The following is an 18,871-nucleotide window of genomic DNA, read 5'->3' as shown; positions in this document are numbered from 1 at the left end:
CACATCACCCCATTGATTTCTGAAAGGCATCAGCGATTCCTTTAATGAGCTATTGTACCAAATATAACTAAAAGTTTTCTTGTATAGTCTTCATTTATTTTCCTTCTTTTTCTTACAGCTAGAATTTTTGTCTCCACATTCTTGAACTCCTGAGGTATTCCTACCTGTCTCCACATCTGAAGTTCAGTATCTCTCAGATGCTTTTCTCTCCTTCTGATTACTTTTCACATTTAACTGTGCTTCATGCTGACTCCCCACATTATTCTTTCTTCCATTATTGTTAGATGTCAAGGAACTCTTCAGGCACTTAATACCTTTTCTTGAAGTAAACCATAATTTATCTCTAGCAGGGAAAAAGGCATATGGATGGAGAAGAAACTCTCAGTTGCCACGACAAAAGGCCAAGGTATAGACATTGTGAGAAGCTGTCCAAAATGATCTGTAGACAAAAATTTGAAGGCTATCTAAGGTAAAAAGGAGGAGAATGAAAAAGGAGAAAGAGAGATATATCTGTTTTGAAGTTTGGAGAAAGAAAAAGAAAGGGAGATACATTTGTTTTGAAGTTTTTAAAAAAGTACAATTTATAAAGTATAAATAATTTACCTCAACAACTGCAATTCATATGAGTAGAGTTTACAGAGGCCCTAATGCAGAAAACATAAATGTACGTTTTACCCTGTTTGAATGAAAACCTAGCTAAACTGGTCACACATAAGAATTTCATGACATTTGGGGCACCTTGGTATCTCAGTCAGTTAAGCAGCCAACTCTAGGTTTCAGCTCCTGTCATGGTCTTGGGGTCATGAGATCGAGCCCATGCTTAGAGAAGAGTATGCTTAAGGCTCTCTCACTCCCTGCCCATAACCCCACCACCACCATTCACTCTCTTTCTCTCTAAAATAAACAAATAAACATTTTTTTAAAAATTGAGACATTTACCTAGCTAGTATTTTACTCAACAAAATGTTACTATACATATTGGGAGTTGATCATCTGGTGGACACTGATCTGGGTCGGAACACACATGAGTAAATCAACACCAATCTTGTCTTCGTTAAACTTATAGTCAAAGTGCATGTTTTTAATCTACTTTTCTAGGCCTCTCAAATTAAAGAATTCATCTAAGACCCTATAGGATCCCACTTTATTTAATCCCTTACATATCAATAAAAGGTACATCCAGCAAACATACTCACTTTGTCATTATTCCTCAAAATGAGTGGAACTTCATAGACTTCACAGGGAGTATAGTTCTGAAATACAATTTCTGATGGAAAGGGCTGGAATAATGCCTGATCCAGGTCAACTCCTGAGGACTGCATTGAAAAAGTAAATTCATTATACAGTCCCACAGTGGCAGAAATGACAGGGCAATAAATGAAAATACTACATAGACCTATGGATGTTAATACTAAAAACATATAAAACACTCAGAAGGGGGTAACTACTATAGTCAATAATTGTTATAAGTACTGAAGTTATTGTGAACAATTTGTTTAATACAAAAGAAAGTAGAAGATTTGGTCCTCGTTTAAAAAATACAGGCTAATTAGAACACCAACCCAAAACTTCCATTTATAGCAATGGTGAATAAGGTCATGATTTCCCTATGAAAATAACAAGAAAAACTCTATCAACAAATATCTATGTGAAGGAACTGAAGAGCTTAACAAGACAGTACAATCTAATGTTAAAAGTATAAATTATCTCAAGCTATTAGCTTGGGTAGAATCCAATAGGTTTTGAGCATTGCCATGTCTCCTTGAAATTTTAGAATATTCCATGTTGCTCTGTGAGTACATAGTTGCACCCTGGGGCACCTTAGTATAGTCTGCAAAATGAAGATGTAAGCATTCATCTCAATAATTTAGAAAAGCAATAGCAAACATTTAAAAAACCAAACAAAATGAAAAAAATGATATAACCAAAACAATAAAAATTCATAAAATGGAAAGTAACTACAGAATCAACAGAGCCAAAAGTCAAGCCTTTAAAAACTAATAAAATTGACAAAATAACTGGTGAGTATGGTCAAGAAAGTATTATAGAGGGGACGGATTGCACGGAGCACTGGGTGTGGTGAAAAAATAATGATACTGTTATGCTGACAATAAATAAATGGGGAAAAAAAGAAAACAAGACAGAAGTCACAAAGAGCCAATATAAAGAATGAAAATAAGGACATTACAACAGAAACTGAACTAACTGAAAAGATTATAAGTGGGTATTATGTCAAGAAATGTGAAAATTTAGATTAAAGTTACAAATCCTAAGAAAATACAATTTATCAACACTAGCACAAGAAGAAATGGAAAATATGAGCAGTTCTTGAACTACGAAATTGAATCTGTAAGTAAAAACTTTTGATAGAGAAAACGCCAGCCCAAATAACTTTACAAGCAAATTCTAGCAAACATTTAAAGAAAAAGCATGAATATTATAGAAACTCTCCCAAAGGAAAGAAACAAAATTAATATCTCCCAAATTGATGATGGTAGCACAACTTTCTTATAACTAAGAAACATAGCGGGAGAAAGGAAAACTATAGGCTAATCTTAGTTATATACAATAGATTTTTTTTTTTTTTAAGGAACAAAACATTAGTAAACTGAAACCCACAATATATAAAAAGGATAATATATCATGACCAAATTGGGTTTGTCTCAGAAGTTCAAAGTTGTTTTAACATTAGAAATCGATTAAAAAGGGGGCACCTGAGTGGCTCAATGGGTTAAGCCTCTGCCTTCAGCTTGGGTTGCGATCTCAGGGTCCTGATCGGGCCAGCATTGGGCTCTCTGCTCAACGGGGAGCCTGCTTCCCTCTCCCCCTCTGCCTGCCTCCCTGCCTGCTTATGATCTCTCTCTCTCTGTCAAATAAATAAATAAAATTGTCAAATATATATATATATTTGTCAAATATATATATATATATATACTTGTCAAAACCATATATATATATGGTTTTGGGGACCACCTGGGTGGCTCGGTTAAGTGTCAAACTCTTGGTTTTGGTTCAGATTATGATCTCAGGGTTGTGATATCAAGCCCCCCAATAGGCTCTGCCCTGGGCATGGAGCCTGCTTATAATTCTCTCTGTCCCTCTGCCCCTCTTCTGCCACTGCTTTTATTATAGTGAAATAAATTAATATTTATATGAAATAAATAAATATATATATAGAGAGAGAGAGCAATTAAATACCATGTTTTGGATTTGAATAAACTGACCAGTGGTGTGGATAAGTCCAGAAACAGATCACTGGACCTATGACAGAGGCCCTATAGTGCAGAGGAAACAATGGATTTCAGCATAAATGACAGACTCCAAGATGGACTTTGTATAGGTTTTAACTGGCAGCTTGAGCTCCCTTCCCCACCCCTCCTGCCACAAATAACCAGGGTTAAGAGATACCCAGTGAGAACATCCACAATTTCAGATCTCAGGTAAGGCTTGCACTATACAGACCTCTTAAGCAGGTCGCATACTCTGATAGGCAAAACCACCAACTCCTTGTTTGGAATACTAGAAATGTCAATAAGAAATTACCTGTATGCCATTTGGCACCAGGAAACAGCAGGGAAGGCAAGGCCAAATGGGCAACACATAAATTCACATGTTTATAGGAAGGAGTTTTTCCACTGAGGCAGGCTAGAAGAGAAGGATTCTGATTCCTAAGGGCCCCCACAAGTCACAACTCTGGGAAAAGGCTAACACAGCTCATTCTTCCTTCCTTCCTCTCAGCCCCCTTCCAAATAAACACATGCACACAATCCTCTTTCATAAAATGCTGTGCTGAGAATCATGAAGGATTCCTATTGGTCTGGGACACCACTAGGACATGCCCCAACAAGAATTTCCTGCAGATCACAAGTCCGGGAAAAATGCCCCTCTTCCCTCCAAAAATGAGTCGTAACAATAATAGTAATATCTTGATAAATCAAGATCAGTGCAAAAATATTCAAGGAAAACAAAGGGATAAAGAAAATGGCAAGTGAAGAAGAGTTAATAGGAAAGTTGCCATGAACCAATGAAAATATTGGCTACACTGTTTGACTATAAACCCAAAAGACATAATGGAAAAAAATATGAAACCACAAAGCAAATAATTAAGAGGCAGGGAGGACTTAAGCAATCAAAGTGATGAAAAATTCATGTGTTCACTCATAAATACTAATTGAGTTTCCAATATTCTCCAAATGTTAAGCACACAGTAGTGAGCAAAGCCAACAAAGCCCTTGCCCTCATGAAGCTGACATTCTTGGGGAAATGGATAAAAAATAAAGAAATGTATAATATGAGGTCAGGCAGTGATTTGGCTACAGAGAAAACTAACAGACATGGAGAGAGTGTGAATGCAAGGTGTATGCTCTTTTCAACAGGTGTCAAGGGAGAGCCTCTCTGAGGAAAATACATCCAAGCAGAGATCTAAGCAAATCCTGCAAAGATCTGAGAGAATAGATTACAGTTAGAATGACTAGCAAGTGCAAAGGTCCTGAGGGGTGGATTATCATTGAGTGTTCGAAGAGCAACAAAAGGGGAGGGGGCACAGCTAGAGAGAATGAGCTAGGGAAGAGTGGAAGGGAAAGAGGTCTGTGAGGGAAATAGGATTAGACAATGCAGGACCCTATATCTCTGAGGGTAAGAGGAAGCTGCTGGATGGCTTTACACATGGAAGTAACATGTCCCAGTTTACATTTTTAAAAAATCATTCTTTCTTCTTTGTGCAGAATTGATGATGGTGGAATGAGATGGAAACATGGAGAATATTTCAGTAGTCTAGAGAATGGTGGTTTGAACTGGGAGGGTATTGGTGCAGCTGGTGAGAAGCAGTTTGATTAAAGCCATATTTGTGAAAGCAGAAGTTTATAGCGCTTGTCATTGGATTTCATATAAGATGAAAGAAAAAAAGAGCATCAGAGATAATCCCAAGGTAGGTTTCTGGTCTGAGAAAATATATACTAGATGGAGGAGACAAAAGAGACAAGATTGTGTCTTTAGGGAATGAAGGAAACACAAAAATTAGAGCTTGAATATTTTAAGTTTGAGCTGCCAATCATTCATTGGGCTGAATAACTGACCCAGAGTTCAGAGGATGGGCCACAGCAAGATAAACAGTTGTGAAAGTAAACATTTAAAAAAGTAGAATTTAAAGCCTGCTCCTAGAAGGGGTCACTTGAAGAATGAGTTCAAAAGAAAACCAAGTTCAAGGACCAAGTACTGGGGAGTTCCAACATTTAGTGATCAGGAACAGAAGAGTGACCCAAAAAATAAAAGAAGATAAAAACAACCAGTGAAGTAGGAAGAAAATAAAAGGAATATGATAGCTGAGCTATAAGTAAATAAAAAGGGATGCTGAGACTAATACTGTGAGACAATCCAGAAGTACTGAACTGGTCAAACTCAAGGATGAATGATAAGAGAAACACATATACACAAGATTCAAAGTAAGTAACATAGAGTATAACCTGATGGAAATAATAACAATGAAATGGAAATGAACAGAAAATTAAAAATGGTTGGCAAGGGAATACAATATCTAGAAAGGTAGACAAAGAAGGTCCAACATATTCATAATTGATAGTCCTCAAGAAGAATGAAAAATGGCAAGAACAAATACTGGGTCATTCAAGAAAAATTTTCTAGAAGTAAACTAAAGATACGTGATAGTATCTCAAGAAAAGTTTAAAAAATTACTGCATACTAAATTAGAATAAACAGTCTTTGGCCATAAGAGCTAAAAGACTGACATATCTGTAGTGGGATAAATCAAGCTGGCTTCATCACACTTCTGCATACCATTATGCATCATATTTCTGCTTACCATTAAAGCCAGAAGGTAGTGAGGAAAATGCCTGCACAGCTTTTATGGGGAAAATCTGAAATTTGATATAAAGGAAATAGGCATATATTGTTAAACAAAAAACCAAGGAAGTATAGTATCCATAGGCTCTTCTTGAAGAGATTGGTGAAAGATGACTGTCGCCCAACTAGGAACAAATAAAACTCCAGAAAATAAAGTAAAAATAACCAAATGAGTTGAGAAAGAAAAGGGAGAAATGATGAAATACAGTAAAGTGTACTAATTATGTCATCCTTCATAGCAGGGGTCAAAATATGTTAAAACACACACAAGCAGGGGCGCCTGAGTGGCTCAGTGGGTTAAACCCTTGCTTTCGGCTCAGGTCATGATCCCAGGGTCCTGGGATTGAGCCCCACACCAGGTTCTCTGCTCGGCAGGGAGGCTGCTTCCCTTCCTCTCTCTCTCTGCCTACTTGTGATCTCTGTCAAATAAATAAAATCTTAAAAAAAAAAAAACATACAAGCAGTACATACAGGAAAATATACAGGAAAATAAGGTTGGTCTCAGTTACATGATGGGAAAGGAGCAAATAGCCCTTGATCAGGATAAGTTAGTATTGGGAGAAGCCATGCTACTGGCCTCAAAAAAGAGAAGAAACCATAACTAAATTTGCAAGGCTCAGAGGAAGAGCAAATTTTGTGTAGATCCTACACAGGGAAGGCAATGGTGCTGCAGCAAGTGCAAAAGAGCCTCAGGAACTCATTCATGACGGGGGAAAGATCTCTGGAAATCTCTCAGGATTAGCCCAGGAAAGCCTTTAAGAGGAGACAGATCTCCATCAGTCTGACGAATGGAAGTTCATACCATAATTTGTACATAAAAAGTAAAGCATCTAATTCAAGAAATTAATTTAAAAGTAGGAAATAAGACCTTTTTATAACCATATACTCCTAAAGCCTGGAATTCATGGTTTACATTAGAATATAAAAACAGGTTAAAATAACTATTCTTTAGAAACTAAATGAATACATTTGCTATTGGAAGTGAGCCAGAACAGATAACAAATGCCGCCTTTAATAAACAATTCCACCTTCTTCCTTTCTAGTGATGACAGCTCAGGGAAGATGGGATTTATTGCTGTGTTAAGAAGATGACTTAATTGGATTAGGCCACTATAATCCTTGGAACTACTCCTGACTTATAAACAATAGCGTCCAGAAGTAACTAAGAAACGTGACTAGACAAAAGTTATTTTTACTTATTAATTATAATTCTATCCATATTAAATCAACAAATATCAAGATCAAAAGAGGTAGAAAAAGAATATATAACACAAACTCAATAAGGAATTAGCCTGGAAACAATAACCATGACTTAGTTCCTGTTGTTCTAGAATGTTCACATTATTCCAGAGCCTGCCTCATTAACAAGTATGACAGGAGGTAGCTACCTTTTGATGTGTTTCCCCCATGTCTAAAAGTTCGATGATCTGTGGTCGGCACATCAAACGTGTATTAGCCAGTCTCTGCTCTGTGGTGAGGGACATTTCCTTCAGGAATTCCGAGGGTGTCAGCTAGATTAAAGAATAAAAAAATAAAAAACAGCGGAAGATTCATAAATGGTTATACCAAAAAAGTGTTTTCATAAGTGCCAGTAATGAATAATTTGTGTTTGCAGCTTTCAGGATAATTGTGGAATGCAACTAAGTTCCCTTATGAAATATTTAAATTAACTAAATAATACAAGAGAAGTACCTGCGCACTTTTGAGCTCTTTGTACACTAATTTGAAAGGACATGCGATTTTGAAGAAATCACACAAAAGAAACTGGGGGGGTGGGGAGTCAAGAAATTGCACTAGAACATATCCAAAGAGTTTAACATTTACACTCAGATAAAGCATCTGAGCATACAACCCTACTTCCAAAAATCACTTCTGGTGTTCAGAGCTGAGGAATATGAAATGCTTCTAGTTCTCAGTTGAAGTTACAACAAACAAGCAAAGTTTGGGTATTTAGCTATCCCACTACAGCAGGTTAAAGAGGAATCTTGTGAAATAGAAAGGATCTGGGTCACCTAGGTGGCTCAGTGGGTTAAAGCCTCTGCCTCGGCTCGGGTCATGATCCCAGGGTTCTGGGATCGAGCCCCGGATTGGGCTCTCTGCTCGGTGGGGATCCTGCTTCCTCCTCTCTCTCTCTGCCTGCCTCTCTGCCTACTTGTGATCTCTCTCTGTGTTAAATAAATAAATAAAATCTTAAAAAAAAAAAAAAAAGAAAGAAAGAAAGGATCTAGGGAGTGTGACTGCACAGCTTAGGAATGAGTTTGAACTTTTTAGAAATCCCAGGAGCACGTTTAGACCTTGTTTTAAAAGAGCCCTAAACCCATGATCAGATCCAGCAGCCACTTCTACTCACACCAAAACAGGAACACAAATGCTTTAACACTTTCTCATGTTATGAGAAAAAAAAAAAATGTAACCTATCATTTAAATAAAGGCATTTAAATAACCCAACAAGACTTATTTATCCAGGACCAAACACAATTATTTACTTATTGTTGTTCTGGAATGTTCCAGGGTTTGCTTTATATGCAAGGGGAGGATGATCATTCACAGCAACATAATGCTTAAGTATGCACCAAGACTTTTAAAACAGCCAGAGGTATATAATTTAGCTGATTCGTTTCACCTTGGGTTAAAATCAATGCTCTTCAAAATCCCTACAAAATTAATTTCTGTGATTGAATCCATATAAATGAAAGCATATTTCTAATGCTGCTTCTTACTTGTTTTTTTTTTAGGTTCTTCTTGATTGGAACCCAGATTTGAATACTGAAATGTTAAGAGGTATCAGCTGTGTCACAGTTTAAATAAAAATAATAAAGTCTTAAAAGCAAAAAGTCATGAGTTTAAATTTGAAATGATGACCACCACAAAAGAGAGTGATGATAGGTTTTATTTTTTTTCCTCGGAACATAACTTGAGTCTGGCTTTTAAAATTTGATGAATACTATCTTGAACCCTGTAAATTGTTACTGATATTTTCTATAGCATGTAGTTTATAATTCCATTCTCATCACATTACTATAACCTATTAAAATAGAAGTATGTTTTATTTTGAAGGACAGAGAAAAAGTGTATTTTTCCTTGATACCATATAGTCATCATTTTGATACTCTCTGTTCTACAAATATGCAAACAGAAATAACTCTTGCCAGTCAATAGGTATTACACTGTTGAGGTCAAACCCTACAAAATTCTGATACCTCATTGTTTTTGAACTACACACAAGGCAGTCTCATAGGGTTCAACCTAACATTTAGAAAACCACCATAATTTCATTGCATAGTCTTACTTCAACTGATTAGCTTAAGCAATTCAAGTCTCTACTTTGAGGCATGTAATTTCAAAAACTTCTTGGGCTTTTAAGAGGAGCCTCTGCTCCACAGCAAGCTGCCATGTTACCTACATCGATATTGTAAGTCAGTAATTCCCTGAGTTCTGAGAATGCCAAGTAGCAGCTGTCACCCTCCTGAGGAGACTGCATTAAGTCTTTCACACTTGAAAGTCTCGGGTACATTACCATTGGATTTGCTTCTTCTTTTGTAACCACCCTTGGACTCAAGGGTGGCAGAACCTTGCTTTGGAATCCTTTCAGCATTCTGACTAACCCCATCTGAACAGCCCCCATAGACTCCTCGAGTCTTCTACTGGTCATTTTTAGTTATTTCCTTCATTCACCTAGAAGTGAAAAAAAAAAGGGGGGGTTTTAGAACAAATACAGTTAATTCCTGAATACAGGTCACAATTTTTTTTTTAAGATTTTTCAAATACAAAATGTTTAGAAAAGACTAATCTTCAAAAATACATCAAATGCCTGTAACAAATGCCTTAACTAGAGCAGTCTATTCCATGTAATTAGTCCAGGTTTAACCTTAGCCCAAAGTCTAGGAAGCCCTTTAGACAAACCAAGTGATTCTGGACTGAGCTCAAGGAAGACCCAGACATACATGTAGTTCCTACATTTGGTACTTTTATCCTCCCAGATAAACAAACACTGCCCAATAAATACACTTCATTGTTTGCTACTTTATATTTATTTAACAATGCTCTCTCATGATGGCCTCCAAACAGAAAAAAACATAAGGCTTCAGGCCTTCAAGCTGAGCAGAGACTAAAAAGGCAGTATGAGATAAGGAAGAGGAAGTTTCTGGAAAATTTTTGACATTTATCGTCATAAATAAGTCATTAAACAGCCACTCTGTATCTAGAAATCAAAGAGATAGGGCATCTCCCCTCTATATAACCTTCCTTATGCCTTTTAGTAGAACAGTTGCAACCATGGAGGCCCATTTGTGACAAGTGGGGATTTCTGTTTTCAGTAATAGCTGGCTAGTTTATCCAACTCTGCCCAAAAAACACAAACAAAAACTAAAAATGCTTGGATACAATGTCAAGTAAGAAACCATAAAAGTCATTAAAAAGCTCACAAGACAATAAGTTATTACCAGACCAAAACAGTGAGGAAAGAGGTACATAAAGAAAAATAGATCTGAATGAAAATGCAGTAAAGTAAAGCAGTAAAACACCCCAGGAAATGAATATAAAATGTTTTAAAAGGTAAAAAAAAATAAAAGAACAAATGATTGAAATAGCAGACAGTCAAAAAGAAGATCCAGTACATTATAAACAGAACCCATGAAGCAGAAAAATAAAGTTCTAGAGTGGAACTAATATTTAAAACTATCATCCAATAAAAAGTCCCCCCCCCCATAAAGAAAACATAATGAAAAGGGACTGGTAGGTGTCTATGAAGACAGATGCAGATGGTCAACTCTAAGTTATATCTTAGCACAACTATTAGACTTTTAAAGAAATTTTTAAACTTCTCATAGCTTCCAGGCAAAAAAGGTAAAATAACTTAGAGGGGCAAGAGAATTAGATGTCAATGGACCTTGAAAAAGGAACCTAAGAACTGGGAAAGTGAAGGACAGTATTTTCCAAAACTTTAAAAAGTATGAGCCAAGAATTTTATATACAGCCAAGCTCTCCCTCAAATACCAAAGCTACAGAAAGGGAGTTTTGAACATGTAAAAGCTCAGGGAAAATTGTGAACAAGTTCCCTTCCTGAGGAATGTACTAGACGATGGGCTTCAGCCAACCAATAGATGATTGGGGAACCTCAACGAAAGGACTTACAATGAACATTTCATGTATTTAATTATAGAGTTAATTTTAATAATGAAGTTGAAGACATAAGGAGAATATAGAGTTTAAGCATATTTTCTGAAAAACTTGAAAGAATGCAATTTTAAAAGAAGAGTAAAAAATAGAAAAGTAAAACAAGATCATTAACACTATTAGGTAGGAGTCAAAATATTTACCCAGGTAGAATAAAGGAGCTTATGGGAATTAGGGTAGAAAGCCCATTAGATGGCAGTCAATGATACCTGTTTCCAAGCACGCATGTATTTGCTAATGCCCTGCCCTTGACTGTGGGCTGTCCTTAGGTATTCTAACAAACATAATACAGCACATTGATGAATGTCACTTCTGAGATTGCTTTTATTTTTTTTTAAGATTTTATTTATTTGACAGAGACCACAAATAGGCGGAGAGGCAGAGAGAGAGAGAGAGAGGGAAGCAGGCTCCCCGCCGAGCAGAGCACCCAATGCGGGACTTGATCCCAGGACCCTGAGATCACGACCTGAGCTGAAGGCAGAGGCTCAACCACTGAGCCACCCAGGTGCCCCCGAGATTGCTTTTAAAGAGACTTGGATCCATCTTGGGTACTGTCTGGCACCCTCTCAGATCATTAGCTGCCACACTGTGAGGACACTCAGAAAGCTTAGAGAGAGAGACCCACGTGGTGAGGGACCATGACTGCTAACAATGACATGAGTGATCTTGGAAGTGGGTCTCCTGAGACCTGCCAACAACCCTGTGAATGAGCCTGAAGGCAGACTTGCCAGCCCCATTTGAGCCTTTAGATGACTAGACGCCCAGCCAACAGCTTGCCTGCAGAAGCATAACAGACACTGAAGAGGAAGCACCCAACTAATAAGCCACACCTAGATTCCTGACCCATAGAAACTATGAGAGAACTAATATTCACCATTTTAAGCTACTAATTTTAGGGTAATTTACTATACAGCAATAAATTACTAATGTAGCCATTTTAAAGAGTTTTTATACCAAAAACTACTCAACATAAACCTTCCTAAATACCAAAAGAAATTAGAAAAAGCAAAGTAGCCATACTAAACAGAGAAAGACAATGAATCAACGGTGATGCGTCTAATTGTACAACACAAGGTAATATGGGAAGTGATGTCAGCAGCATGTTGGAATGGGTGAGAGCCAACTTCAGTCTCCCACAAAAAGACCAAATAAAAACTACCCACAGACAAGATGTCTCTGTGAAAATCCCAGAACCCAGGGGTTGAGCCTGAAATACCCTCTTGGGTCACAGAGACACGGAAGAACCTCAAAAATAAGATGCTCAGTAAAAGAAGCCAGTCACAAAAGACCACGTGTTGTATGAGTCCATGCACATGAAGCGTCCAGAATGGGGAGCTCTCTAGTGAGAAGGAATAAATTAGTGTTTGCTTAGGGCTGGAAAAAATGAAAGGATGGGGCAGAGGTTCATGGCTAAAAGGTATGGGTTATCTTACTAAGATGACAATGTTCTAAAGTGGACTGTGGTGATGATTGCACATATTTGTAAATACACTAAAAACTGCGGAGTTCTATATACACCTTAGGGGTTAATTGTATGGTATGAGAGTTTTATCTCAATAAGGTTATTAAAAATATATTTTATTATTTTTTGTTTGTTTCACTGGAGAATTCTGGAAGCATTTCTTTCTTTCTTTCTTTCTTTTTTATTATGTTATGTTAGTCACCACATAATATATCTCTGATGTAGTGTTCCATGATTCAGTTTGCGTATAACATGTTAAAACACTTAAAAAATCAACTCATTTTTTTTTAAAGATTTATTTGAGAGAGATGGAGCATGCACAAGAAGAAGGGGCAGGGAGAGAGAAAAAGTCCCAAGCAGACTCCACACTGAGTGCAGAGCCCAGGGCGGGACTTGATCTCACAGCCCTGAGACTGACCTGGGCTGAAACCAAGAGTCAGTAGCTCAATGGACTGAGCTACCCAGGTGCCCCTAAAAAAATCAATTCTTAAAAACTGAAAACCAACTGAAAGAAATGAACCTTGCTGTATATCAAGCTGGTGTCATAAGCACAAAGAGAAAACAATTACTCCAACTGACCTTAAAATACAGTATTTTGACTGTCTTCATTAAATCATAGTCTTCCTTAGTCATAATATTAGTGACAATATACATTTTTTTGCTCTATGCCCAACATGGGGCTTGAACTCACAAACCCAAGATCGAGAGTTTTCATATTCTACTGACTAAGCCAGCTAGGTGCCCCAGTAATAATATTTTCAAAACAAGTAGTTAAAGGAATATTGTGAGGAACCAAACAATTCAGCTTAAGAAAAAAATAAAATCAAAGAAGTTCTTATATTAAGAAACCCTATAATCTTACACTTAAATTGAAAACAAGTATGAGCTCATGATTATTTTCTCCTTTTAAATAACCTGTCTACTGAAACGGCCCAGAAACAATGAAGGCTCAGTAAGCAATAACAGTCAAGGACATATCATGGCCTCTAAATGCCATTTCCCACTAAAAGGAACCACAGTTCCTTGGAGAAATTGGTAATTTGAGGTCTGAGGCATGAAATGTATAAGATGAACTTGGAGTATTCTATTTTACTATAAAACAAGGACATTATCAAAGGCCACTGGAGAACTCTAAAAGAGTTCCCATTCACCAAAAATAGGACAATTTGAATATTTTTTTAAAGTCTGCAATGGATAAGTCTCTCAAAAATTTAAGTTCAAGTGATACTAAAAAAATCACTGGTCACCTTTGGAAGTTACAACGGCACCAAACTGATTATTTTGGAAAAAATAAAAGGAAAGAATCAGCCATTTATCATGCACTTTTTTTTGGTACAAATTGCATTGCAAGTTAACCAAATCATTAAGGAAGGAAAACAGTCCTTCATAGAAGAATTCCAGCTAATAAACTCAGAAGAAGCAACAGAAAAATAATGACCATTATGCAGGCCCTAATGAAACAAAAGATCATTCGATGCTAAAACCATTAGGAAAGATGCTGTTGAAGAACTCTGTAATGACTCAATCGAGCGAACACCACTGGAGCCCTCTAAACCAATCCTAACGTTAAATGCGCGAAAACCAGACATACCATGTTGCCTCCACATGATGCTCTACAGAGCCCCAGCCATGTGGAACTATTAACAAAAACCTAATTACACCTCTAGACCTACCAGCCAGGCTACAGGACACACAGAGAATGGAGGAGCAAGCATATTCTGGAGGAAGACAATTAAGCCAAATCAAGAATATGAGAAATGTTATAGGAACATGGCCTACTTTATTCAAGGAATAAAAAGCATCAGAGAGTTGTGGGCAGTTTATAATATAAACTAAAAGAGCTCTAAACCGACCAAATGCAAGGGTGTGCCTCGTTTAGATCAGGATTCAAATAAATGAATAGAGACGATATAAAATAATTATTGGTTCTTTGGTAGGATAATGGTACTGTGGATATGAACTTTCAAAAGAATGTTCTTATCTGTTAGAGATATGTAGCATCTACAGGTACAGAGAAATTATAGCTGACATTTACTTGATAATACTCCAGGAAAAGATGCATGTGGGGAATATGAATGCAGGTATAGGTGTGTGGGTGTGTGAGGGAGGAGGAGAGAAGAAATAAGAACGGGACAATACTGACAACCACTGAAGATTATACTATTCTCTCCACTTTGGGCATGTTTTTAAATTTTTCATAATTAAAAATACCAATACATACAAAATCCTGTGCATGCTTATTCAATGGCAGCTTTCACTACCTAAATGTCTCTCGGCAGGGGAATGGTGAGCCAGATATGGTACCTGGTACCACAGAATACTATTCAGCAATTAAAAAGGAACAGACTATTGATAATACAACTTGAATGGATCTCAGGGACAAAAAGAATTGAAAAAACATAATAATCCCAAAAGGTTGCATACTCTATGATTCCATTTATGTAGTAGTCTCAAGTAACAAAATTACAGAGATGAAGGACAAAGTAGTGGTCACGAGGGGTTAGGGATGGTGGAGAGGGGATGTTCGTAGTGATAAAATAGAGACATCGAGAAGAAATAAGATGACAGGCAAAATCTTAAGGCTTATCGAGGTGGGGTAAATAAGAGAAAATTTGCTTATAGTAAGTTTTTCACTTCTTATAAGGTATGAGTTCAATTTCCAGTGCTATTACTGAATATAACAAAGGAATTTTCTGTATCTTGGTTGTAGAGGAAGTTATATAAATAAATGCACATAGAATCATTCATATATGTTATGCCAATGACAATTTTCTTATTTTTATATTATGCTATAGTGCTATAAGATATAGCTGTGGGGGGAATAGGAAGTCAAGGGTACATAAGACCTCTCTGTACTTTCTTTGCAACTTCCTATGAATCTACAGTTATTTCAAAGGAAAATTTATTTTTAAAGTTTTTCAAGAAAAATTGAAAAAGGCAAAACTCGTTGTAGATAAGGATGTTATAAAGGTGGACATTCACATGCTTCAGGTGGCATATAAATGTGTAACTTCATTTTGGCAATCTTTAAAAACTGCTCAGAGACTATGTATATCCTTTGATGAATAAATATCTTTTGCTGGTGGATGTACCCCAATTGTGTAAAGATGTACCCATGGGGCACCTGGGTGGCTCCGTTGGTTAAGTGCCTGCCTTCGGCTCAGGTCATGATCTCAAGGTCCTGGGATACAGCCCCTCATCAGGCTCCCTGCTTAGTGGGGAGTCTACTTTTCCCTCTCCCTCTGTTCCTCCCCTTGCTCATGCATGCGCTCTCTCTCTGTCTCAAATAAGTAAATAAAATTGCCAACCTATGAGAAGAGCTGAGATGCCCTTCAAGAGATGAATGGATAAAGAAAATATGGTCCATATATACAATGGAATATTACGCAGCCATCAGAAAGGATGAATAATCAACTTCTGTATCAACACAGACAAAACTGGAAGAGATTATGCTGAATGAAATAAGCCAAGCAGAGAGAGTCAATTATCTTATGGCTTCACTTACTTGTGGAGCATAAGGAAAATACGGAGGACGTTAGGAGAAGGAAAGGAAAAGTATGTTGGGGAAAATTAGAGAGGGAGACGAACCATGAGAGACTGGACTCTAAGAAACAAACTGAGGGTTTTGGAGAGGATGGGGGTGGGGATTAGCCGAGGCTGGTGGTGGGTATTAAGGAGGACACGTACTGCATGGAGCACTGGGTGTGGTGCATAAAGAATGAATCTTGGAACACTGAAAACAATAACATAAAATTAAGATGTTAAAAAAAAAAAGATGTAGGGCGCCTGGGTGGCTCAATGGGTTAAAGCCTCCGCCTTCGGCTCCAGTCATGACCCCAGAGTCCTGGGTTCGAGCCCTGCATCGGGCTCTCTGCTCAGCAGGGAGCCTGCTTCCCTCTCTGCATGCTTGTGATCTCTATCTGTCAAATAAATAAATAAGATCTTTTAAAAAAAAGATGTATTCATAAGCTATGGCTGTGACATAAGTTGACCATTCTATGTCAACAGATTAGAAATACAACGACTTCCTCTTTATCAAACTAAAATACAAAGCAGTTATCTTAAAATCTGATGACTGGGGTATTTTTTATTAAAACTTATTTCTTTATATAAATGATTTCTTAAGTACTTAAAAAATCTCAACTATCTTCCTGTTTTGTTTTTTTCCTGTTTTGGTCACTAGATACCTTACTACAATTCCAGCCTGCCGTACTTGGATCGTGGTTTTGCTGCTCCTTAACTACGAGGGTTAAGATATTTTTCCCTAAAAATCTGTTCACACTGTTCCTTCCAACCGCAATGTCCTTTCTTTACCTCTGCACAGATCCCTTCCTGATTCAAATGTCAGTTCCTTATCGAAGCAATTTCTTTCTGATCTTACCAGCTGGAAGTGACTGTTCAACATCTCTGACCTTCCAGCATCTTACTTTTTCCTCTCTTTTATGACATCTAAAACTTTCTACTTTACAGTTATGTGTATGCGTATTCTGACCTTAACAGCCCATAGACTCCTTGAGATAGAGACTATAATGCGTACTGTCTCGCATTTAACGGACGCCTGCAAATTTCTAATGAACAATCGACCAGTAAATTAGAGAGAGTCAATATTCAGGAGTGTTATTAAAAATGACCATCACCTAGTCTGGTGTTCCAATATCTAACACAAAACTGAATCCATGCAAATAGGCCAAATGCATTAATGTCCCTGGAATGCCTTGACTCATGTATTCCATTAACACCCTGCTTTTAATGACCACCCTCAGGTCAAAAATATGGTAAAAGGAGCCATGAACCAAAGAATTTTTTTTTTAACCAAATAACTTTTTAACTGAAGATGTCTGGATAACAATACTTTTATTAGGATATTTACTGTGCCAGCTAGCCATATCGCCAAATCTTTCGTTTCCACCAAGAATAAATTTTTATTTGTTAAAATGAACTTCAGAAACTCCTAGAATTCTATTTTAGTTAAGTAGCCATTATCCCTCTTTCCACCCTCTAGTGCCCTGTGCAGCCTGCGTGCACATGGATGTGGTTTCCATGATCACTTTCCCAAGGCAGTGGTCCCAGAATCACACTCCAACTCCTCCTGCGCCCTCGCCCCTTCGCGCCTCATCAGTCTCGCCTCTGCAGCCTTCATCTCTCAGCTAACCTCCGTCCAGTCTCTGAGCCGTGCTGTCAACATCCTGATTCCCGGTCTTGCTGTCTCAGCCAGTAAAACCCCAACCCTGGGGCAGTCCAGCTGCGCTTCTCTCCCACCCCCAGCGGGTGAAGACGGCTGGAGAAAACCGCACAAGAGCGCAGACCATGTCACAACAAATTCAGAGTCGCTGGCTTCCGCTGGCTCCTGTTCACCTGCCGTCCTGTTCTCCTTGTCAGCTGTCTCCTTGGCAGTGTATCCCAGGACTATTCCATGCCCTCCTGCAATTCTAAAGGATTTATGCCTCCCCAGGTCCCTCTGGGCTCCAGTCCATTGACCCCACTGCACACAAGCTGTCTCCACCTGGGTGTCCACAGCCACCTCAAGCCCAGCATGCCCCCCAGAGCTGCTCTCTCCTGCATTCATTCCTCTGTGATGGAATCACCATTCACACAACTGCCCACTCCCCAAGTTCAGGTGTCATCTATGACTGGCCTCTCCTCCAATCAGTCCTATAATAAGTAAATGCTCACTGAACACTTACTATGAACCAGACAGTGTTCCAAGCATTATGCACTAGATGTAGGTACTATTATTCTCCCCAAATCACAGATTAAAAAACCCAGAAGCACAGAGAAGGTAAGGAAGCTGCCCCAGTCCCCATACTAGTAAAGGCGAGAGCTGGGAGGAGAGCCAGTCGCTCCGGCTCCAGAGTCCACACGCTTAGTCGTGACATTCCTCTGCCTCAACCCCCTGGATAGCTCACAAAGCCAACTCCTCCTTTTCATCCCTGTGGTCCTCCTTTGTTAATGTAACCCTCAAGTCTTGACCAGAACAGCCTCTTAACTGACCTCCCTGACTCCAGCTTCACATCCTCACAACACCCCTATTCCCCATCCACTCTCTGCACTGATGCCACAGTGACCTTTCTAAAGGGAAAACAGGGTCATGTCATTTCCCTACCTAAAATCCTTTAGTCCAGAATATTCTGTAAGCTCCTTAGCATGACATATGTACCAGGAACTCACTCTACTTGTACATTATGTTCAATTTGCAGTTCACAATCATTCAAATGTTCACACACCTCCAGACTCGTACATTTCACCCAGAACCCCTTTCCTTCCAAACTCCCAACCCCACCACCAACTCCCACTTGTCTTTGTGGGCTCAGATGCCACCTCTTTCAGAAAGCCTTCTCTGACCCTCCAAGGCAGCCCATTCTTTATGATCTCATG

The 18,871-nt window shown here is 38.2% G+C and overlaps 1 protein-coding gene across 1 annotated transcript in view; it reads right to left on the bottom strand.

Annotated features, from left to right (window-relative positions):
- The window catches only part of HYDIN (HYDIN axonemal central pair apparatus protein), a 326,854-nt gene that overhangs the window by 287,918 nt on the left and 20,065 nt on the right, over positions 1-18,871 (bottom strand). Inside the window, exons 2-4 of the mRNA XM_059381282.1 lie at positions 9,377-9,534; positions 7,248-7,370; positions 1,197-1,316 (exon numbers count right to left, since the gene is read on the bottom strand). Coding sequence (XP_059237265.1) covers positions 1,197-1,316; positions 7,248-7,370; positions 9,377-9,511 — 378 coding nt within the window. The 5' untranslated portion in view covers positions 9,512-9,534. The remainder of the gene's footprint in view (positions 1-1,196; positions 1,317-7,247; positions 7,371-9,376; positions 9,535-18,871) is intronic.

This window comes from Mustela nigripes, chromosome 17 (genome assembly GCF_022355385.1).
Source record: "Mustela nigripes isolate SB6536 chromosome 17, MUSNIG.SB6536, whole genome shotgun sequence".
Lineage (NCBI taxonomy): Eukaryota > Metazoa > Chordata > Mammalia > Carnivora > Mustelidae > Mustela > Mustela nigripes.
The sequence above is the reverse complement of the archived record's forward strand: the minus strand, read 5'-3'. Positions and strand labels throughout refer to the sequence as shown.